The 23829-nt window shown below is 42.4% G+C and overlaps 1 protein-coding gene across 1 annotated transcript in view; it reads left to right on the forward strand.

Annotated features, from left to right (window-relative positions):
* Window positions 1–19139, forward strand: part of LOC125802191 (uncharacterized) — a 741936-nt gene extending 722797 nt beyond the window's left edge. The window contains exon 2 of the mRNA XM_049479422.1: window positions 17198–19139. Within this exon, the coding sequence (XP_049335379.1) occupies window positions 17216–18142 (927 nt within the window). The 5' untranslated portion in view covers window positions 17198–17215 and the 3' untranslated portion in view covers window positions 18143–19139. The remainder of the gene's footprint in view (window positions 1–17197) is intronic.
* Window positions 19140–23829: the final 4690 nt, after the last annotated feature.

Consider the following 23829-nt stretch of genomic DNA (forward strand, 5'->3'; position numbering starts at 1 on the left):
AGTAGTTTTGAGCTCCTCTCGCACTCCTTAGAGAGATAAACTACTGCAAGTGCTGTTTGGAACTAAAAACTACTCTTTCCGTCAGAAATGAGTTTTTAAGACCTAACACATGATATTCCTATGTTAAACACACTAAAATCTTGTTTTCAACCGATCTTAAGTGTTTGGGTTCATCTTTTTGTTGAATGGGGTAAATGCTGCTTTTTGACGTTTTAGTATTAGAAAAGCGTTTTCCGCGTAGTTTTGAGCTCCTCTCGCACTTTTTAGAGAGATAAACTACTGCAAGTGCTGTTTGGAACTGAATACTCCTCTCTCGATCAGAAATGAGTTTTTAAGACATGATATTTTTGTGTAAAACACACTAACATCTTGTTTTTAACAGTTCTTAATGATTGTGTTTATTTTTTCGTTGAATGTGGTAAATGCTTCTTTTTGACAGTTTAGGATGAGAAAAGTGTTTTCCGAGTAGTTTTGAGCTCCTCTCGCACTCCTAAGAGAGATAAACTACTGCAAGTGTTGTTTTGAACTGAATATACATCTCTTTCGATCAGAAATGAGTTTTTAAGACCTATTACATGATATTTCTGTGTAAAACGCGCTAACATCTTGTTTTCAACAATTCCTAGTCGAATATCAAAAATGAAACTAACTTTACCGTGGTCTAAGAGTTGGGGTTCATTTGGGCGTTGGATGTGGTAAATGCTGCTTTTTGACGGATTAGAAAGAGAAAAGTGTTTTCCGAGTAGTTTTGAGCTCCTCTCGCATTCCTTAGAGAGATAAACTACTGCAAGTGTTGTTTTGAACTGAATACTTCTTTCGATCAGAAATGAGTTTTTAAGACATGATATTTTTGTTTAACACGCAGTAACATCTTGTTTTTAACAGTTCTTAATGATTGTGTTTATTTTTTCGTTGAATGTGGTAAATGCTTCTTTTTGACGGTTTAGGATGAGAAAAGAGTTTTGAGCTCCTCTCGCACTCCTTAGTGAGATCATTTGCTTTAAGCTCTGTTTTGAACTAAAAACTACTCTTTCCGTTAGAAATGAGTTTTTAAGACACATGATATTTCTGTTTAAAACGCACAAACATCTTGTTTTCAACAGTTCTTAAGTGTTTGTGTTCATTTTTTCGTTGAATGTGGTAAATGCTGCTTTTTGACGGATTAGAATGAGAAAAGTGTTTTCCGAGTAGTTTTGAGCTCCTCTCGCACTCCTTAGAGAGATAAACTACTGCAAGTGTTGTTTTGAACTGAATACATCTCTTTCGATCAGAAATGAGTTTTTAAGACCTCACACATGATATTTCTGTGTAAAACGCATTAACATCTTGTTTTCAACATTTCTTAAGTGTTTTTGTTGATTTGTTCGTGGAATGTTGTAAATGCTGCTTTTTGACGTTTTAGAATGAGAAAAGAGTTTTTGCACATAGTTTTGAGCTTCGCAACTCCTTAGAGAGATAATCTGCTTCAAGCTCAGCAAGTGTTGTTTTGATCTGAAAGCTACTCTTTTCATCAGAAATGAGTTTTTAAGGCCTAACACATGATATTTCTGTGTAAAACGCACTAACATCTTGTTTTCAACATTTCTTAAGTTTTTGTGTTCGTGGAAATAGTATAGGCTGTTTTTGAACGTTTTAGGATGAGAAAGTCGTTTTGCGCATAGTTTTAAGCTCCTCTCGCACTCCTTAGAGAGATAAACTGGTTTTGTTGTTGCTTTAAAATGACTCTTACGATCAGACATGAGCATTTAACACCTAACACATGCTATTTCTGGGTAAAATGTACTTGTTTTGACATTTTTTAGTGTTGGTGTTATTTGCTCGTGGAATGTAGTAAAGACGTTTCAGAATGAGAATAGCGTTTTCCGCAGTTTTCCTGTCAGCATAAATAAGACATTAGAAGGTGACTGCTCCGATTAACGGAATTGGGCTTTGAATGGATTTGGAGTTCGACGGGAGTGATTCAGGAGAGGAGAGTGAATCAAAATTGTTTGGGATTAGGCGCTGGAATGAGGGTGGTGGTGGATTGTGGCAAACTGCTCGAGGCAAGAAAGGTTACTTAAAGAGTTACTAGATGTAGGAAGGATGGAAGGATGAGTATATTGTACTAATAAAGTTTGAGGTTGAATCGGATTATGTTAAATGTTAAATCCAATCAGGTTGACGACAGAGCTTAAAAAAACCTTGGGTGATTTGTCTGGGGCTAAAATTCTAAGAGGGGGGAAATGTTTACTTTCTAGACTATGGGATAAAAGCCCTTAAATTCAAGAATATGTTAGGTAAAAAGATCTCAGCGAGTTTGTTTAGGGAGCGTTTGTTGATGTAACTTTGGACCATATTAAAAATTTGGTGGTACTGTAGTTGAAGCTGATATACTGAAAGGGATGGTGCACATTTAGAAAGTCTGTCGGTACAAGGTACAGTTTGATGGTACCTTGATTCATAGGATATTTCTGGGTTATATTAGTATTCCAGTGAGCGTTTATGTGCCAGCATTGAGGTAGCATTGAGAATTTTGGGAAAAGTTTTCTAAACTGTGTGATCAATGGTTGCAGAAATGGGAACTCTGTCACCATGTGGTTTGGTTGTGTCACGTCTGGTGCTGTTAGCTCCTCTGTCCCTTCCACACCCAGCTCTAACGGAGGTTCTCAGGTTAACAACTACACTACCCAGAATGCACCACCCGCTGACATCACGCACTCACCTGATCACGTGACACCTCACCTGCTTCCACCAGGAAGTCCCGAATACTAATTACTGGCACTATAAAGGTGCACGCCAAACAGACTTCATCGCCGCGTATTGTAGGTTATCCTCATACAAAGCGTTACTTATCTCTTGTCTCAGTTTACTTTGTGTATGACCTTGCCTTTTGTTTCCCGACGCCGATTTTTGCCTCTGCCTTTGATATTGGATTGTTTTGTGTATGACCTGGACTGTGCTTTCACCACCGCCTCTTGGATTATCTCTGATACTGGATTGCTTGTGTATGAACTCTGGACTGTCTCTCGTTTATGGTATGGTTTTGTCTTCATTGCTCTGTCTACTGGTGATCACCCTTGTTTCTGTATCGACCCTGAATACATCTGTTTATTCTTATAATAAACATCTATTGTTTTTATCAGTATCTGCGCTTGTCTGCTATTCTGTTCTGACCATGACAGAATACGCGGCCGTACAAGATCAGATAGCAGATACTGAGGCTATTAGATCTGGTTTAGCCAACCAGGGGAGGCTACTCGGTCAGCACCAGCAAACGCTCGCTGGTGTGACCCAAGCTGTTTCGGAGCTAGCCCGCCAGCAAACCACGCAGCAGCAACAACTAGCTGAGCTGCTAGCTCACCTCAGAGGCGTAACTGAGCCTAGCCCTAGCCCGTTAGCTACCCCCAGTATGCCTAACGCTAACTCTTCTGTGCCTGGATTTTCTGTCTCTAAACCGGAGTTGTTTGATGGGGATCCGGAAAAATGCAGCGGTTTTCTTTTACAATGCTCCGTGTTTTTCAGTAATTCACCGCCTACAACCGATAAAGCTAAGATCGGTTTTGTTATCTCACGGCTTTCTGGTAAGGCACTCGAGTGGGCTACAGCTATTTGGGAAGAACTTTCTGGGGCTAGTTACACTGACTTTTTAGCTACTTTCCGCTCAGTGTTTGATCATTCGCGTTATGGACAATCTAATGGAGAACTTTTGCTGGCTCTAAAGCAAGGTCAGAAGCCGGTGGCTTCCTACGCTCTGGAGTTTCGCACTCTTGCAGCTGGTAGTGGGTGGAATAACGCTGCTTTGATCAACGTGTTTAGATGCGGACTTAACCCAGATGTACAGAGGGAATTAGCCTGCAGAGATGATTCACTGACCCTGGATCAGCTCATCTCACTGTCGATCCGGTTGGATCAACTTCTCTCGCGCCGACCCAAGATCAGTCCTCGCACTCAACACACTCCTGTGTCTCTGACCCGCGCTCCCACTCCGGAGAAAGCTGCGCTGCCCGCCCCAGAGCCCATGGATATCCAGAAAACCCGGCTAACTCCAGAGGAGCGACAGCGTCGAATCCGGCTTCGCCTATGCCTTTATTGTGGGGAGGCCGGGCATTTCAAGGCTGAGTGTGGTCTCCTGACCCGACCTGTGAAAGCTCCAGCCCTGGGACAGCGCGTGGAGTGCTCTCCACGCGCTAACGTGGTACGTAAGCATAACACAATCCTTCGCTCTAAATGTTTTTCTTTGCCTGTAAATATTATGTTACCTACTGGTATGCTCTCTGTCCCAGCGCTTGTAGATTCCGGGTCGGAGGGGAACTTCATCAGTCTGGACCTAGTTAAGGAGCATGGAGTACCCACCAGAGAACTTCTACGTCCATTAGCCATCCATGCTGTTGATGGAAAGACTGTTCGCTCCAAGCCGGTTACCCTGCAGACTCTGCCCATCACTCTTCAAGCCAGCGCTCTCCATTATGAGGAACTACCACTCTTCGTGCTTCCCTGCACCGAACATCCTGTTATCCTGGGCATGCCATGGCTGAAGACTCACGATCCCACTGTCTCCTGGCGCGATGGGGATATCACGGTTTGGTCTGCTCACTGTCATGAACATTGTTTAGCTCTGGATAGTTTAGTTATTCAGTCCACTACTGTGGAAAGTCCCCATGTTTCTGAATCTCCTGTTATTCCTCCCGAATACTCTGATTTGCTTGAGGTTTTCAGTAAAGACAATGCTACTAAGTTGCCTCCTCATCGCCCATGTGATTGTGCCATTGACCTAGTGGAGGGTGCCACCTTACCCAAAGCTAGAGTTTACCCCCTTACTCTCGATGAGGAGAAGGCTATGACAGATTACGTTTCCGAAGCGTTAGCTCAGGGTTTCATTCGCCCGTCAAAATCTCCTGTTGGTTCGGGTTTCTTCTTTGTGAAGAAAAAAGACGGTGGACTGAGGCCCTGTATAGATTACCGAGGTTTAAACGCTATCACTAAAAAATTTGCGTACCCCCTGCCTCTCATTCCGTGTGCACTTGAACAGTTGCGCAACGCCTCTTACTTCACCAAACTCGATTTGCGTAGTGCGTACAATTTAATCCGCATTAAGGAGGGGGATGAGTGGAAAACTGCATTCACTACTACTAATGGCCACTATGAATACATGGTTATGAGTTATGGTCTCGCTAACGCCCCCGCCGTGTTTCAGTCATTTATGAATGACATTTTTAGAGACATGATTGGCAAGTTCGTCACACTTTTTATAGACGACATTCTGATCTATTCGTCTGATTTTGACTCTCACGTGCAGCATGTTCGTTCGGTCCTCCAACGTTTATTGGAGAACAATCTCTATGCTAAAGCCGAGAAATGCGAGTTCCATCTTCAGAGAGTCGCATTTCTCGGCTATGTTATCAGCTCCCAGGGAGTTCTTATGGATGACTGTAAAGTAGACGCCGTCACTAGTTGGCCCACTCCCCTGTCCATCAAAGATCTCCAGCGTTTTTTGGGATTTGCAAATTTTTATAGGCGTTTTATTCGTAACTTCAGCAGTATAGCTGCCCCACTCACCGCACTCACTAAGAACGCCACTAAGATCCTTAAATGGTCTCCTGAAGCCGACCAGGCATTTAATAAGTTAAAAGCTGCTTTCGTTTCAGCTCCAGTTCTCATGCACCCCAAACCTGAACTACCGTTTACAGTCGAGGTCGACGCATCTGATACTGGCGTTGGGGCTGTTCTTTCCCAACGCAGCGGTTCACCGCCTAAGCTACATCCCATAGCCTTCTTCTCTCGTAAAATGTCACCTGCTGAGCGCAACTATGGTATAGGGGATAGAGAGTTATTGGCTGTCAAATTGGCTCTAGAGGAGTGGCGTCACTGGCTGGAGGGGGCTGCACACCCATTTACCGTACTTACTGATCACAAAAACTTGGAATATCTACGCACTGCTAAACGTCTAAACCCCCGTCAAGCTCGTTGGTCCTTGTTTTTCTCGCGATTTGATTTTTCTATCTCATTTCGTCCAGGTCACCGTAATACTAAAGCTGACGCATTATCCCGGGTTTTCAGTTCGTCAAATGAGGGTAGCCACCCTTCCGAACCAGAACGCATTCTACCACCCACAGTTCGTATAGCTGCCATTAGATGGGAACTTGACGATCTTATTCAGCAAGGTTCAGTTAACACACCACCTCCGGAGGGTTGTCCTCCTCACAAGATTTTTGTACCTGAGCAATTTCGCGAACGACTCATTGGCTGGGCACATTCTGCCCTTACTTCTGGTCACCCAGGGGTTACACGTACGCTGCAACTGATCTCAGCTCGCTATTGGTGGGAAACCATGCGAGCTGACATACACTCATTCGTAGCTTCCTGTTCTGTCTGTGCACAATGCAAAACACCCAAAACCCTTCCAGCCGGTAAGCTAGTTCCTCTACCCGTCCCAGACAGACCCTGGTCACACATTGCTGTAGACTTTGTCACAGACCTACCTGAATCTGAGGGTTACACCACTGTTCTTACTGTTGTTGACAGATTTTCTAGGGGAGTAAAGTTTATCCCTTTTCCAGCACTACCCACTGCTCTTCAGACAGCTCAGGCTATATACACACACATCTTTAGACACTTTGGTATTCCGGAGGACATCCTCTCCGATAGGGGTCCTCAATTTACTTCCAGAGTATGGAAATCCTTTTTTGAACACTTAGGAGTGCACGTTAGTCTCACCTCTGGTTTTCACCCCACTAGCAATGGTCAATGTGAACGAGTTAACCAGGAATTAGGAAAATTTCTTAGATTGTACTGTTTCAAACATCCTACAGAGTGGTCTCAGTATCTCATTTGGGCGGAAATAGCCCAAAACTCACTCACTAACTCCACATCTGGTCTTACACCCTTTCAGTGCGTTCTGGGGTACCAGCCTCCGTTAGCTCCGTGGACAGCTGTGTCTTCCGATGTACCCGCCGTGGATGACTGGATGAAGCGGAGTGAGCAGGTGTGGGAGGAAACACATCAGCAGGTTTCTGAGGTCTTGCGCAAATACAAGGAGCAGTCTGACAGACACCGAGGTACCACCCCCCAATACCAGCCCGGAGATCGTGTGTGGTTGTCGACCCGGGACTTGAGGTTTGAGGGGTCCTGTAGGAAACTACTACCCAAGTATATTGGCCCGTTTAAAGTTCTTTCACAAGTCAATGACGTTACTTATAAGATTGAGTTGCCTTCTCAGTACAGAGTGCATAACTCATTTCATGTTTCCTTGCTCAAGCCTCTTGTCCCAGGTCCGCTGGCTGAGGGTGTTCCAGACGACGTGCCGCCCGCGGCAGTGGAGGGGGAGGCTTCGTCTACCTATGCGGTTCGAGAGGTGCTGGATTCCCGCAGGCGTGGCGGTGTGCTCCAGTATCTCATAGACTGGGAGGGTTACGGCCCTGAGGAGCGTTGCTGGGTTGCCGCTGGGGATGTGCTGGATCCTGCTCTTCTGGCCGAATTTCATGCCCGTCACCCTGGTAAACCTGCTCCTAGACCCCGTGGGCGTCCCAAGCGCTCACTCTCCTCCTCGGTTCCGGTGCGTCGGGGTTCCCAGTCTCGCATCCCCCGCCTGTCTGGCACCTCTGTGGTTTCTCCTGCTCCTCCCGCCGGTACTCCCTGCCCGTCGGGTGGACGTCGTCGTGGTCGTCCCCGTTCCGTCTCCGTCTCGACTCCCTCGGGGGGAGGTACTGTCACGTCTGGTGCTGTTAGCTCCTCTGTCCCTTCCACACCCAGCTCTAACGGAGGTTCTCAGGTTAACAACTACACTACCCAGAATGCACCACCCGCTGACATCACGCACTCACCTGATCACGTGACACCTCACCTGCTTCCACCAGGAAGTCCCGAATACTAATTACTGGCACTATAAAGGTGCACGCCAAACAGACTTCATCGCCGCGTATTGTAGGTTATCCTCATACAAAGCGTTACTTATCTCTTGTCTCAGTTTACTTTGTGTATGACCTTGCCTTTTGTTTCCCGACGCCGATTTTTGCCTCTGCCTTTGATATTGGATTGTTTTGTGTATGACCTGGACTGTGCTTTCACCACCGCCTCTTGGATTATCTCTGATACTGGATTGCTTGTGTATGAACTCTGGACTGTCTCTCGTTTATGGTATGGTTTTGTCTTCATTGCTCTGTCTACTGGTGATCACCCTTGTTTCTGTATCGACCCTGAATACATCTGTTTATTCTTATAATAAACATCTATTGTTTTTATCAGTATCTGCGCTTGTCTGCTATTCTGTTCTGACCATGACAGGTTGCATACAAAAGAGCAATTAAAATTACCCAAAGAACACACTGGAGGTCCTTTTGTAGCACCTGATATTCCAGTGAGTGATGTATGGAATATGATTACAACAAGAAAGGGGATATGGAAAGGTGGGGACAAGGAAGCAGTCTCAGAGTATAATAAGGTAGAGATGTTGGAAAAGGTGTTGTTCATAGCTCTACCAATTTAAGTGACAGAATGTTAAGATACAGAGATAAACTATGGTAGCAGCATTCCGGGGCGCTGTGACTCAAAGTGCCTGGCAGCAGTGTGTTGGACTGATTTTAGCCAGATGGAACTTAAATTTAGCCGTAGCTAAAGATATGTTATGAGATGTTCAGACATGTATATAGAATCAGATGAGGATAAGGCTTAGCTACTTAAACAAGTGGTAGTAGCTGTGTTTTTGGACATTGAGTAGGCTTATAATATGCTATGGATGGAGTGATTGCTCATAAAATTGGATAAACTAGTGATTGGGGAAAAATGTATATATGGATGAGATTTTTTTTAATTATTAGGGCAGTGTAGGTCAGGGTGGGTACAAAATTGTTTAGATGTTACTCTATTGAATATAGGACACCTCAGGGACCTTACTATTCAATGTTATAATCAATTACATTTTTCATAATTTAAGTCCTGCTATATGCTCTATGCAGATGATCAGGAAGAGAGTCCGGAATTGTCCTTTCATTGATCAAAAAGTGCAGGAAGCTTTGACTTTAGCAAGAAACTGTGCTGACTGTGTAGGGATTCAGACTGTCTGTGAATTGGTAAAGTGGCAAAGTTTCTTGGTATGTGGACGGATTCCAAACTGACATGGAAAGTTCATATTAATAAAATAGTGGATGAATGTAAAGCCCTTAAATTCAAGAATATGTTAGGTAAAAAGATCTCAGCGAGTTTCTTCATGTTCTTAAATATCTGGCAGGCTGTGATTGGGGTGCTGATCGCTCCTCCTTGCTATATATTTATAGAGCTCTGTTGAGGTGTGTGTTTGATTATGGGAATGTAGCCTACAGATCAGCAGCAGTGTCAACTTTAAAGTTGTTGGATGTAGTCCAAGTTCAGGCTATCTGGGGAGCAGTGAAATCATCACAAATTACTTAATTACACGAAGAGATAGGAGAAATGCCTTTTGAGACTGCATAGGTTGGCTCTATCAGCTGCGTTTTGGGTCAGTGTTAAAGGTCATGAGCAAAGTCAAACTGTGTCATCTATTTTTCATGTTCAGGCTGATTGCTGCCGAGATGGCCTTCAAAGTTTTGGATGTCAAAATACTGATGAGTTTACGGAAATTAACTTGCACAATCAGAGCTGTGGTTACCAAAGTCAGTAATTGGATGTTTCTTGGGACTGATGTAGATCTATTCTTGCATGACCATCTGTCTGTAGACTCTGATGGTCTTTCAAAATCTGCTTTGGTTGACCTTTACATAAATCTTACAGATATATACTAATGGGTCCGAGCACCCCTAAGCACTCTGGTACTACAGCAGCAGCCTTTGCTATCCCAGAATTTCAGGTGTTTTTTGGTGGGAGACTATTATGTATCGGTGTTCACTACAGAAGAATGGCCATTCTGTTACCATTGAAAACCCCACCAGGATGTATGTCCATCAGTCGTCTGCTCTGATTCGTTGGCTGCTCTTCAGAGTCTCCAAACTGGGAGGTCCACCTGTAGAGCAGATCTGATTTTGGAGGTTTTCCAAATGCAGTGTCTGAAACGAGAGGACTGTGAAGTGAATCTCCCTCTAAGTAAAGCAGAGGTGAAAGTGCTAATAAAAATATGTGCTAACATTGTGTCAGAGTGAGCGGGAGCACTGATAAAAAGTTGACATCTTTGTATCATTTAGCCAAAGGTTGGTACTAGCACTATATTGGGGGATATAGTCCAGGCTTCGCATAGTGCATACATTATTGAACTCCGCACTGTATCTCATTAATAAACATGTGACATGCCGTTATTGGACGCTAAGGGAGACAGCAGAATATGTATTGTTACATTGTCTAAAACATTCTGAGCAGCGACAAATACTGTTTGACACTATGGCAGCACAAAGACTTTCCCATAAAAGTCCTTTCTTGTGGATGTGGGATGGGATTAGTGCAGGTAATTCTGTTTTTAATAAATATTGGGATGTATCATTGTATGTAGTTTTTTTTTAAATATTATTTATGATTCGTTTATGTTTCGATTTTGTTGTGTAATTCAGAAGAAACCTCAGAACTGTATTTTACAATAGGAATGTTAGCTGCAATTCATACTACAGGACAGAGTTTTACACACCCATACACAACAGTTTTTTTTTACACTGGTAAATAGGTGGAGAGCTGGTTTTGGGTTTGGTTCAAGGTGGGTTCAGACACTGAGTTTTTTTGTGGGATTTGGAAGACACTACAGGACAGTGATTTAAAGACCCATAAATAACAGAACAGGTATTTTTACCTGCAATACACACTGCAGGACAAAGTTTTATACACTGGTGAAAAACTGGTGCAGTTATACCTTGTGGTGTAGTGGATTAGTTATTGAATCTAAACAGGATGGCTTGGGCTTGATTAATAAAAATAATAAAAAAAGTTAGAGTCAGATACGGATTTTCTTTGCCGTATTTGGAAGACACTACAGGACCCTATTTTACAGATCAAGAATTTTAGCTGCAGTGGACACTACAGGACAGGTGAATAAACAGCTTCGTGTGACCTTGTGGTATAGTGGTTGGGTTGTTGACCCAAGATGGCTTAAGTTTGGATCCAGGTGAGATCAGATACTGAGTTTGTTTGTGGAATTTGGAAGACATTAGAGGACAGTGTTTTTCAGAAACAGGTATTTAAGCTACAGTACATACTACAGGACTGAGTTTTATACACTGTTGAATTACTGGTCCAGTATGACGGTGTGGTGTAGTGGTTGAGTTATTGCCCATGATCAAGTGCTACTTGGTTCGATTCCTGGTGGGGTTTGATACCAAGATTTTTTGAGGGATTTAGAAGACACTACAGCACCATAGTTTTCACAACAGGGATTTTAGCTGCAATTAACCCAACAAGACAGACATTTACACACCCGTACACAACAGAACAGAGGATGTACCTGCAGGAAATACTACAAGACAGATTTCTATACAAGTGGTGTGATGGAATGTGTTAATTGAATTGATTCTTAATCAGTGACGGTTATTAGTCATTTCTATTTGTTCCATACAATGATAATGTGTGCTCAGTGACTAAACTGTTTTCCATCTCTCAGTCTGCCTATCTGAGTAGCAGTGTGTGAGTGTGTTCTATCTGTTATCTGGAGCCCAGGGTCATTTCTCCCTCAGGATGCAGAAAACCACAGTCTTGAGAACTGTCCTGAATATGCTGAAGAAGAAATTATGTCATATAGCTCTGAAGCTATATAACAGAATAAGTCAACGTGTCACACTGGTGGCACGTATATCCATATTAGGTAATAAGGAAGCAGGTTGGGGTTATAAGAGACACTGGGGCACTGTTAGAGTTAGGAGATTTCTGTACTACACATTCTTTTCTTAATAAATCTTGTTACTCATTTTGATCCAGACTCAGAGACTCTGCAACTTTATTTTTCTGTCACTATTTCCACCACAGTGTTGTTGTGGTTGGGTTGGTGACTACAAACAAGATGGTTAGGGTTTGATTCCTGGTGGGGTATTATCAAGGTTCAAGGTGGGGTCAGACACTGAGTTTTTTGTGGGATTTGGAAGACACTACTGGACAGTGTTTTAAACACCTATACATAACAGAACAGGGATTTTACCTGCAGTACAGACTACAGGACTGAGTTTTATACACTGTTGAATAACTGGTCTAGTAGGACCTTGTGGTGTAGTGGTTGAGTTGTTGCCTATGATCAAGAGGGTCACGGTTCGATTCCTAGTGGGATCTGATACTGAGATTCTTTGTGGGATTTGGAAGACACTACAGGACCATATTTTACACAATTGGGAATTTAGTAGCATTTTACCCAACAGGACAGATTATTACACAACCGTGCACAACAGAACAGAGGATTTAGCTGCAGAAAATACTACAGGATAGAGTTTTATAGACTTGTGAATAGGTGGAGTTCTGTGACCTATATTAGTTGGGTTGATGACTGTGAACAAGATGGCTAGAGTTTGAGTCCTGGTGGGGTCATATATTGAGTGTTTTTGTGGGATTTGGAAGACACCATAGGACAGGGTTTTCAGAACAGGTATATTAACTACAGTACACACTGTAGGACTGAGTTTTATGCAATGAGGAATACCTGGTCCAGTATGATCTCGTGGTGTAGTGGTTGAGTTGTTGCCTATGATCAATGAGGTCACGGTTCGATTCCTGGCGGGGTCCGATATTGAGATTCTTTGTGGGATTTGGAAGACACTAGAGGACCATATTTTACACAACTGGGATTTTAGCGGCAATTTACCCTACAGGACAGAGTATTACACAACTGTGCACAACAGAACAGAGGATTTAGCTGCAGAAAATACTACAGGATAGAGTTTTATACACTTGTGAATAGGTGAAGTGCTGTGACAAAGTGGTATAGTAGTTGGGTTGAAGACTTTGAAACAAGATGGCGTTTGAGTCCTGGTGGGGTTATATACTGATTTTTTTGTGGGATTTGGAAGACACTGTAGGACAGTGTTTTTCAGAACAGGTATTTAGCCACAGTACACTCTAGAGGACAGGTTTTCTACACTGGTGAATAAACAGCTTTGTGTGATCTGGTGGTGTAGGTTGGGTTGTTGACTCTGAGCAAGATGGCTTAGGTTTGATTCCAGGTGGGATCAAATACTGAGTTTTTTGTGGGATTTGGAAGACATTAGACGACAGTCTTTTACACTCCTGTACATAACAGATCATGGATTTTATCTGTAGTACACACTACAGGAAATAAATTTATACACTGGTGAAGAACTTAAGCCTTGGGACCTTGTGTTGTATTGTTTGGGATGACGTCTGTGAACGAGATGTCTTGGCTTCGATTCTTGGTGGGGTCAGATACTGACTTTTTTGTGGTAGTATACACAAATAAAGAAGCTAAGTGTTGTGACCAAGTGGTGTGGCGGTTGGGTTGATGACTCCTTACAATATGGCTAGGGTTTAATTCCTGGTGGGGTCATTTATTTATTTATTTATTTATTTTTTGGTGGTATTTGGAAAACACTACAGGACAGTGTTTTAAACACCCATGCATAACAGAACAGGGATTTTACCTGCAGTACACACTACAAGGACTGAGTTTCATATAATATTGAATAACTGGTCCAGTAGGACCTTGTGATGTAGTGGTTAAGTTGTTGCCTATGATCAAGGGGGTCACGGTTCGATTCCTGGTGGGGTCTGGTATTGAGAGTCTTTGTGGGATTTGGAAGACACTGCAGGACCATATTTTACAAAACTGGGATTTTAGCGACAATTCACCCTACAGGATGTAGTGGTGTAGTAGTTGGGTTGTTGACTCTCAGCAAGATGGCTTGGGTTTGTTTCCAGGTGGGATCCAATACTGAGTTTTATTGTGGGATTTGGAAGTCACTAAAGGACAGTGTTTTACACACCTGAACATAACAGATCAGGAATTGTATCTACAGTACACACTACATGAAAGAGCTTTACACACTGGTGAAAAACTTAAGGCTTGGGACCTTGTGGTGTAATGGTTGGGTTGATATCTGTGAACAAGATTTCTTGGCTTAGATTCTTGGTTGGGTCAGATACTGATTTTTTTGGGTATTTGGAAGACATAACACACCTGTACATAACAGAACAGCGATTTTACTTGCAATAAACACTACAGGACAAAGTTTTATACACTGGTGAATAACTGGTGCAGTGAGACAATGGGGTGTAGTGGTTGGGTTATTGACTCAGTTGGTTGGGTTTGATTCAGATAAATAACGATTTTCTTTGTGGATTTGGAAGACACTACAGGCCTGTATTTTACAGAACACTGATTTTACCTGCAGGGCACATTACAGGACAGATTTTTACACATCCGTACAGAACAGAACAGGGGCTTAGCTGCAAAAAAAATAGTACAGGACAGAGTTTTATACACTGGTGAATAATTGGAGCGCTGTGACCAAGTGGTGTAGTGGTTAGGCTGATGACTGAACAAGATGGCTAGGATTTGAAAATACTACAAAACTGAGTTTTATACACTGGTGAATAGGCTAGGCACAGTGACCAAGTGGTGAAGTGGTTGGGTTGATGACTCTGAACAAGATGGCAAGATTCCTGGTGGGGTCATATACAAATATTTTTTGTGGTATTTGGAAGACACTACAGGACAGTGTTTTAAACACCTATACATAACAAAACAGTGATTTTACCTTCAGTACACACTGCAGGACTGAGTATACAATGTTGAATAACTGGTCCAGTATGACCTTGTGGTGTAGTGGTTGAGTTGTTGCCCAAGATCAAGGGGGTCACGGTTCAATTTCTGGTGGTTTCTGATACTGAGAGTCTTTGTGGGATTAAGAACACACTACAGGACTATATTTTACACAACCGGGATTTAAGTGGCAATTCACCCTACAGGACAGGAGTATTACACACTCGTGCACAACAAAACAGAGGATTTAGCTGCAGCAAATACTACAGGAAAGAGTTTTATAGACTTGTGAATAGGTGGAGCGTTGTGAACAAGTGGTGTAGCGGTTGGGTTGATGACTGTGAACAAGATGGTTTGAGTCCTGGTGTGGTCATATACTGAATTTTTTGTGGGCTTTGGAAAAAAAAGAGGACAGTGTTTTACACACCTGTTCAAAACAGATCAGGGATTTTATCGGCAGTACAATGTACACGAAAGAGCTTTATACATGAGTGAATAACTTCAGACTTAAGACCTTGTGGTGAAATGGTTGGTTTGATGTCTCTGAACAAGATGTCTTAGCTACAATTCCTATTGGGGTCAAATACTGTTTCTCTTTGTGGGATCTGGTAGACTCTTCAGAACAGTGTTTTAAACACCCATACATAACAAACGAAGGATTTTACCTGCAATACACGTTGCTGGACAAAGTTTTATACACTGGAACGTGAGATCACAATTTCATTCCAGATCATCAACCACATGTGATGCGAATGACAATAAAGTCTCCTTCAATTCTTGAAATGTTTTAAAAAACAGGGAATTTAGCTTTAGTACACAATACTGGACAAAGTTTTACACACCCATTCACAGGGGTTTAGCTGCAATACACCCTACAGGTCTATGTTTTACAGACTGGTACACAACAGAACAGGACAGAGTTTCATACACTGGTGAATAACTGGTGCAGTGTGACTTTGTGGTGTAGTGGTTGGGTTGTTGACTCGAGAGTGCTTGGGTTTGATTCCTCGTAGGGTCAGATACTGAGATCCTTTGTGGGATTTGGAGAGTTTTATACACAGGTGCCGTTTGACATTGTGGTCTAGTGTTTTACAGAGCAATTTAAGCTGCAGTACACAATACTGGACAAAGTTTTACACACCCATTCACAGGGGTTTAGCTGCAATACACCCTACAGGTCTATGTTTTACAGACTGGTACACAACAGTACAGGACAGAGTTTCATACACTGGTGAATAACTGGTGCAGTGTGACTTTGTGGTGTAGTGGTTGGGTTGTTGACTCGAGAGTGCTTGGGTTTGATTCCTCGTAGGGTCAGATACTGAGATCCTTTGTGGGATTTGGAAAACAGCTGTACACAACAGTGGTTTTAGCTGCAGTACAAAATACAGGATAATGTTTTACACATCAGAACAGGGGTTGTAGCTGCAGTACACACTACAGTACACTGTTTTATACTAAGGTAAATATCTGGACCAGGGAGACCTTGTGGTGTAGTGATTGGGTTAGTGACTGAACAAGATGGTTTGGTTTCGATTGTTATTGGGGTCAGATACTGAGTTTCTTTTTGGGATTTGAAAGACAACACAAGACAGTGTTTTTGTGTATATTGCCGTTAAACAGTAATAAGTTGTCGTAAGTGCTTTTGTACTGTTTATAAGACCCAAATTGTTTACATTTACACCATTTGTTAATATGCAGAAAATAGGTGTACTGTCAGTGTTTGCGTTTTAGTACAGTATTGCATCACGTGTTTGGAACAACTATGGTTTAAAAGTTTTAGTTTTGTTTGTTTTCATCACTTGTACAGCCTGGAATAAACAGCAGTTGTTTTTGTTCATTTTACACAGAGTCCTTGTGGAAGTTTTTTCGGAAGACGCAGACAGGAGTAAAGAAGTTGCTTCAGCCACTACTCAGCTCACACATTTTAGTAAGAAAACTGCGGCTAGTTGGAAAGTATCCGAGCTGTGGGAGAAAGGTGAAATAGTGAAATAGTAAAACAGTGAAATAGTAAGAGGCATTGCAGCAAATAAGCATCAAAGGGAAAGTAAGTGCAGTTTTGGCTTGTTCTGGTGGATTCTGACTGGATGTTGGACGTTTTAGAAGCTAAACTACATCTTATTAGCCTGTGGTAGCTGCCGTGAAGCGTTGCACATTGTTAGCAACGAGCAATATGGAGAATGCTGATTCTACCACAGCAGCTGGGTCTAGAAAAATAAATCTAACTGCTACAGCTAATGACGAGAGAATGCAAATGGTGCAATTAATGGATGAAGGTGATGATAGCAACCTGCAAGTTCTTCAGATTATGTTGGCAGTGCAATTCAACAAGGCTGCTGTGCTGCTCTGCTGCTGAGAGCTTGCTTTAATCTTCAGCTTCTACATTTTCTCTGTTTTCTTCTCTTTTACTCTCTTCACACTTACTAATCCACTTTTAGTCTGCTTCCTCTTTGCTCTACACACCTATTAATCCACTCTCAGTCTACTTTTATAGACTTTTTCCTCAGGTTTGCTGGATTAGCTGTTTGCTGCTGCAGTTTGTTTGTGTAAGTTTCTAATTTCAACTGAAACAAGGTGAGTGCTTTTTTCTCCATGGCTTCTGCTCAGGTTTACACCTGTTTAGAGTGTGGCATGTATAGCTTAGATCCCTTATCCACCGATACTGGTAACAATAGTGGTATTTGTACTAAGTGTGAGATAGTTAGCACCTTGGTGGATAAGGTGAATAAATTAGAGCTGCACGTCCGGGGTTTAATAAGGGATAGACAGCAGGATTCACTGTTAGCAGCCCCGGGTGTCTCAGGGAGAGTTAGTACCCCCTCGACTCCGGCCTTAGAGCCCTCACAGCGGGGCGAATGGGTAACGTCTCGGCGGCATAGTCGAAAGGCTAAGGCTAATGCTACCGCAAAGGCCACAGCCAGCCCACCTAAACACCACGCTCCCCCAGTTCACGTGTCAAACAGGTTTGCCCCGCTCAGTGAAGCACCAACTGAGGAGCCTGTTAAAGGTACTCTGGTGATAGGAGACTCTATCGTCCGACACGTGAAATTAGCTACTCCTTTAGGGGCACCAGCGGCAACAGTTACTTGTTTACCGGGAGCCAGAGCACCGGACATTAGTGGCAACCTCAGGTTAGGGAATAGGAGATATTCGAGGGTAGTAATTCATGTAGGGGCCAATGATATTCGTCTGCAGCAGTCTGAAGTAACTAAGGCTAATATTAAAGAGGTGATTAAACAGGCCCAGACGCTGTCCGAGGAGGTAATCTGCTCTGGCCCCATCCCAATGAGGCGTGGTGATGAAGCTTACAGCAGGCTTTCTTCGCTGAACCGCTGGATGTCCAAGTGGTGTGCAGAAAATCATGTGGGCTTTATAGATAACTGGCTACACTTTGAGGGCAAGCCTGGTCTTTTAGGTAGGGATGGTGTCCACCCCACGCGGGAGGGTGCTGCCTTACTTTCATGCAGCATAGCTCATAGTCTTTTAGTTAGTCGGCAGAGTAGTATTAGAAGCTGCTGACAATCCAGAGCCGGGACCAGGCCGCAGACAGAGAGGCTTAACCGACCGTCTGCGAGCTGCAAAGAGACGTTACCTAGATACCAATGTATTCAGACTGTGTCTGTCCCCCGAGTCAAACAAAAACATCAAAAAACTAAAACAGTAAATCTAAATAACTTAACTTATATTAAACAATCATATCCAGACTGTAGTACTAACATTTCAAGCCTAAGGATTGGTTTACTTAATATTAGATCTCTAAATTCAAAAGCAGTTCTGGTGAATGAAATGATAACTGATCAGAAATTCGATGTTCTGTGTCTGACAGAAACCTGGATTAGGCCAAATGAATATGTAGCATTAAATGAAGCCACCCCTGCAGGCTATAATTATATACACAATCCGAGATTGTCCGGTAGAGGAGGTGGGGTCTGCATACTTTTCCAAAGTACCTTAGTTAGCAATCAGAAACACTATGAAAATTTTACTTCTTTTGAGCTTCTTTACACCAGTATAATTAATCCAGTTACAAAAAAGAATGCATTTTCTTTAATTAACATCTACAGACCACCAGGGCCCTATTTAGAATTTTTAAAAGAATTTAGTGATTTTGTCACAGACTTAGCAGTAAGTAATGATAAAGTGATTATAGTTGGAGACTTCAACATTCATTTCGAAAAATTGGATGATCCATTAAAAAAGGCATTCACATCGATTTTAGACTCAGTTGGTATTACTCAAAATATAACAGGACCTACTCATTACTGTAATCATACTCTGGATTTAGTTTTGACCCTGGGTGTGAGCATAGATAACCCGAATATTCGTTCTCAAACCTCCGCAATTTCAGATCATTACCTTATTTCATTTAAATTACATCTTAGTCATAATATATGTACATCCCCTAGCTACTCTGTAAAACGTTCAATTACGCCTTTTACAGCCCAACAATTTACAGATAAGCTTCCAGACTTATCAACTCTAATGTACTCTCCTGTAGACCCAGTAGAACTAGACAAACTAAGGTTTAGAAAATACCTTTCGCTCTACCTTAGATGTTGTAGCACCCCTTAAACACAAAATAGAGAGACAGAAAAAGCTCGCACCGTGGTACAATGATCAAACTCGTACCTTAAAGCTGTTAGTACGAAATTTAGAGCGTAAATATCGATCAACTAAACTGGAAGTGTTTCACTCTGCGTGGAAAGACAGTCTTGTTAAATATAGAAAAGAACTAAATAAAGCCCGCTCAGCGTATCTGGCCTCACAGATCGAGATAAATAAAAATAATCCTAGAGTTCTCTTTAGTGTTATTTCCAAATTAACTAAAAACCAGGCAGGTACTGAACCTCAGATTCCAGCCATTTACACCAGCAACGATTTTATGGACTACTTCAATAGTAAAATTGAAAACATTCGGGATAAAATTAAACAGATAAATATTACATCCTCTCTGTCATCTGGTCTGGCTGATCTAGAACAAAACCCTGTTACTAAAGTTAGGTTGGAAGTCTTTAACCCACTTCCACAGCTAGAACTAGAGAAAATTATCTCCTCTTCAAACAGCACAACCTGCACACTTGATGCTGTTCCCACAAAATTATTAAAACAGGTACTGCCAGATATAATTAAACCTCTGTTAATGATAGTAAACTCATCGCTCGCCCTGGGCCATGTACCCAAAGCCTTTAAAACAGCTGTAATTAAACCTCTGATCAAGAAACCAAATCTTGATCCTAGTGTACTGTCTAACTATAGACCTATTTCAAACTTACCCTTTATTTCTAAGATTTTAGAAAAAGCTGTAGCCCAACAACTTTGCTCTTACCTGCAAAGAAACCAGATCTATGAAAAATTTCAATCTGGATTTAGGCCTTATCATAGCACTGAGACAGCTTTAGTTAGAATAACAAACGATCTACTTATAGCCGCCGACCAAGGCTGTGTTTCCCTACTCGTACTTCTCGATCTGAGCGCAGCCTTTGATACAATAGATCATACTATCCTTTTAGAAAGACTAGAGAACATGGTCGGTGTAACCGGAACTGCCTTAGCATGGTTTAAATCGTACTTAACCGATCGCTATCAGTTTGTGAGGATAAATGATATGTCTTCCAGTTATACCAAGGTAAGATATGGAATCCCACAAGGCTCTATATTAGGACCGTTATTATTTACATTATATATGCTCCCACTGGGCAAAGTTATTAGAAAACATGATGTGAATTTTCATTGTTATGCGGATGACACGCAGCTCTTCATATCAGCCAAACCTGATGACAGAGTGAGATTAAAGAAAATCGAGGATTGTGTAGAAGATGTAAAATCATGGATGTCGCACAACTTCCTCCTATTAAATAGTGATAAAACAGAAGTTCTCCTATTAGGCCCCAAAGCTGCTAGAAATAAATTATCAGACCTAATGCTAAATCTGGCTGACTTCTCAGCCACCCCTGGTTCAGCAGCTAAAAACCTTGGAGTTATCATAGATTCAGATCTAGCATTCGATAAACACATATCTAATGTTACTAGAACATGCCCTATCACTGCATGACGCAGAAAAATTAGTACATGCCTTTATTACCTCAAGGCTAGACTATTGTAATGCGCTACTGTCTGGATGTTCCGGCAGTAACTTAAATAAACTTCAGCTAGTTCAAAATGCTGCAGCCAGGGTCCTTACTAAAACTAGAAAATTTGACCATATTAGTCCAGTACTATCAGCATTGCACTGGCTTCCAGTCAAATTCCGCATAGACTATAAAATTCTCCTGTTAACGTATAAAGCCCTACACGGACTCGCTCCTGAGTATTTACAAGACCTCATCTCCTGTTATGAACCACCGCGATTACTCAGATCTCAGGGTGCTGGTTTATTAGTAGTTCCTAAAATTCAGAGGAGCTCTGCAGGAGGAAGAGCTTTCTCTTATAAAGCGCCTCAACTCTGGAATAATCTCCCCGAATATGTTCGGGACTCAGACACAGTCTCAATCTTTAAGTCTAGACTGAAAACTTACTTGTTTAGTTTAGCTTTTGGTAATTAATGTTTTTCCCTTTAGATAAGGCTGCAGATTCAGGGGTTCATGGACAGAGGAAATTGTGGTAAACTGAGATGCTGGTGCTGTTGTTCTCCCACTGCACACGGTCACTCAGGTTTGTGGACGGTGGAGTGGGTGGATGCTGGTGTTTCAGGGTGCCTCCATGTCTATGTTACCTTCTGGCTCTCTGCCTTTAGTTAGGCTGTTTTATTCAGTTCTGCCGGAGTCATTTGCCACACTCTGATAATGTTTTAATATTCTCAGTTTTGCATAAATCCAGTCAAAACTAATTCCATCTCTCTGCTTTCCTCCGAGTTACTGACTGCCCACCTGTCTGACCCGATACCGATGTTGGACCCTCAGGCTCTCGCGTCTCCTGTCCGGCCAGACTGATGGAAGTTTCTGAAGTCAGCTCTTCTCCACCACCACCACAGATCAGCTGCTCATCGACCATCTTACTCTCCACTACAGATTACATCCAAGCCATTAGTGGCGCTATTACACTCCTGAGTACATAAAACCTATATGGATGTATAAAAGACTTTTTAAATTTTAATTTAAAAGCCGTTTGACCAGTGGTAGGATGGTCCCCCCTTTAATGTGAGTCTTGGTCCTCCCAAGGTTTCTTCCTCCTCCTGCAGCTCTGAGGGAGTTTTTCCTTGCCTCCGCGCTCACTGGGGGTTCTGTATTCTGTATTTTCTATGTGTAATGTTTTGCCTGATTCTTTGTCCTGTAATCATGTTTCTGTAAAGCTGCTTTGTGCCAACACCTGTTGTAAAAAGCGCTATACAAATAAATTTGATTTGATTTGATTTGATTATTTGGGGAGTTTTGTGAGCTTAACACCACTGATAAAGTATAGAAGTAAAGTATTACTTCAGCAGATTTCAGAGGATGAGATGAATGAGGACCAGGTTAAATGGTTTGAGCCTAGGGCAAACACTTTTCAGGACTTCTTAGAAAGAGTTAAAGTGTGGATGAAAGAGGTTCAACTACGTATTGCTGAGTCTGAGAAGCACAATGAAAAGGTCAAGCCTTCCAAGTTTATCTGTTGCATCTTCCACCTCACGTAAGCAGGGCTCCATAGCATCTTCCTCAAGTCACTCAAGGGCATCATCCTCAGCATCAGCTGCTCGTTTGAAAGCAGAATTGGAGAGAGCTGCATTGCTTGCCAAAGCATCCGCTCTTAAGCAAAAGCAAGAGCTGGATGCTCAGGAAGCTAAAGCTAAACAAGAAGCAGAAGCTATTTTAGCTAGATTAAAACTACAAAGAGAGGAACTGGAGATACAGACTGCCTTAGCAGCTTCAAAGTGCTAGATGAATTTGAGTGTCTACAGGTCACATCTAGAGCCCCTAGTCTTGATGGAGTGAATTCTTACATTGAGAGAGCTAAGTCCTCTCAATCAGAGGCTTGCAAAAAATCCAACAATGCTACTCTTGGGTCTGGGCCATCTGTTGTGAGAGAACACATTGAAGATGAGCATAGTGCTTCCAGTGTAGCCACACAGTCAGAGTAAGACACTTCAGGGCCTACCCAAGCCATCGCAGAGTTCTTGGTGAGACAGCAAAAGCTCTCTGCTCTACCACCACATAACATTCCTATATTCAGAGGGAACCATATGGAATATAGACTGTTTATTTGAGCCTTGGCGTAGAGGATAAGACAGACAGTTGCAGAGATCGGTTGTACTATATGGAGCAGTACACAAGTGGGCAACCAAAAGAGCTAATATGGAGTTGTCTCCACATGGAGCCAAAACGTGGCTATAGTAAAGGAAAAAAGCTTTTGCAAGAGCACTTTGGAAACTAATACACAATTTCAAGGGCATATATCAAAAAAGCTCTGAACTGGCCAGCTATTAAGTCTGATGACAGCGCTGCACTTCAGTCATTTGGTCTCTACCTCACTAGTTGTTGTAACGCCATGACAGATGTGGCGTACATGGAGGAGCTTGAAAGTGCAGTTACCATGCGCTCCACCATCAACAAGCTTCCCTACAAGCTGAGGGAACGTTGGAGGACCATATCTTTTGGTATTCTTGACAAACAGCAGGGTAGAGTCAAGTTCAGCGACCTCATGGATTTTGTAAATAGACAAGCAACAGAAGCTTCACACCCAGTGTTTGGCAGCATAATAGATGGACCCAAGAGCCAAGCTAAATTGTACACGACGGAATCTGCAATCAAAAAAAGTGGAATAGGGTGAGGTTTCACCACTGCTACAACAGCAGTAAAAAAATTAGTGGAGGAGAAACCAGCTAAGATGATAGGCTGTGTATTTTCCAAGCCGTGTGTTTTCTGTCAAGGAGAACAGCACACCATGGAACACTGCAAGAAAATGAAAAGATCTCTTCACAAGGAGAAGCTTGACTTTCTTAAGAACAAAGGTTTGTGCTTCAGCTGCTTAAAATCTGGACACATGAGCAAAGCCTGTAAGGAAAGGAGCTTCCAAGACTGTCAAAAGTCGCACCCTACAGCTCTGCATATGAAAGTCAAGGCAAGTGCCACCGAAGATAAACACAAATGATTGCCATCAGATAATGGTGAAGGTCAATCAGTAGTCAGTGGATGCATCGGTGCAAAGACAAGTACCTGTGGAGCCACTACTCGTGATAATGTCAACAGCATCCTGGCGTTCCGATACAGGTTAAAGCTAAAAAGGGCAGCAAA

The sequence above is a fragment of the Astyanax mexicanus genome, chromosome 5 (genome assembly GCF_023375975.1).
Source record: "Astyanax mexicanus isolate ESR-SI-001 chromosome 5, AstMex3_surface, whole genome shotgun sequence".
NCBI classification, from domain to species: Eukaryota; Metazoa; Chordata; class Actinopteri; order Characiformes; family Acestrorhamphidae; genus Astyanax; species Astyanax mexicanus.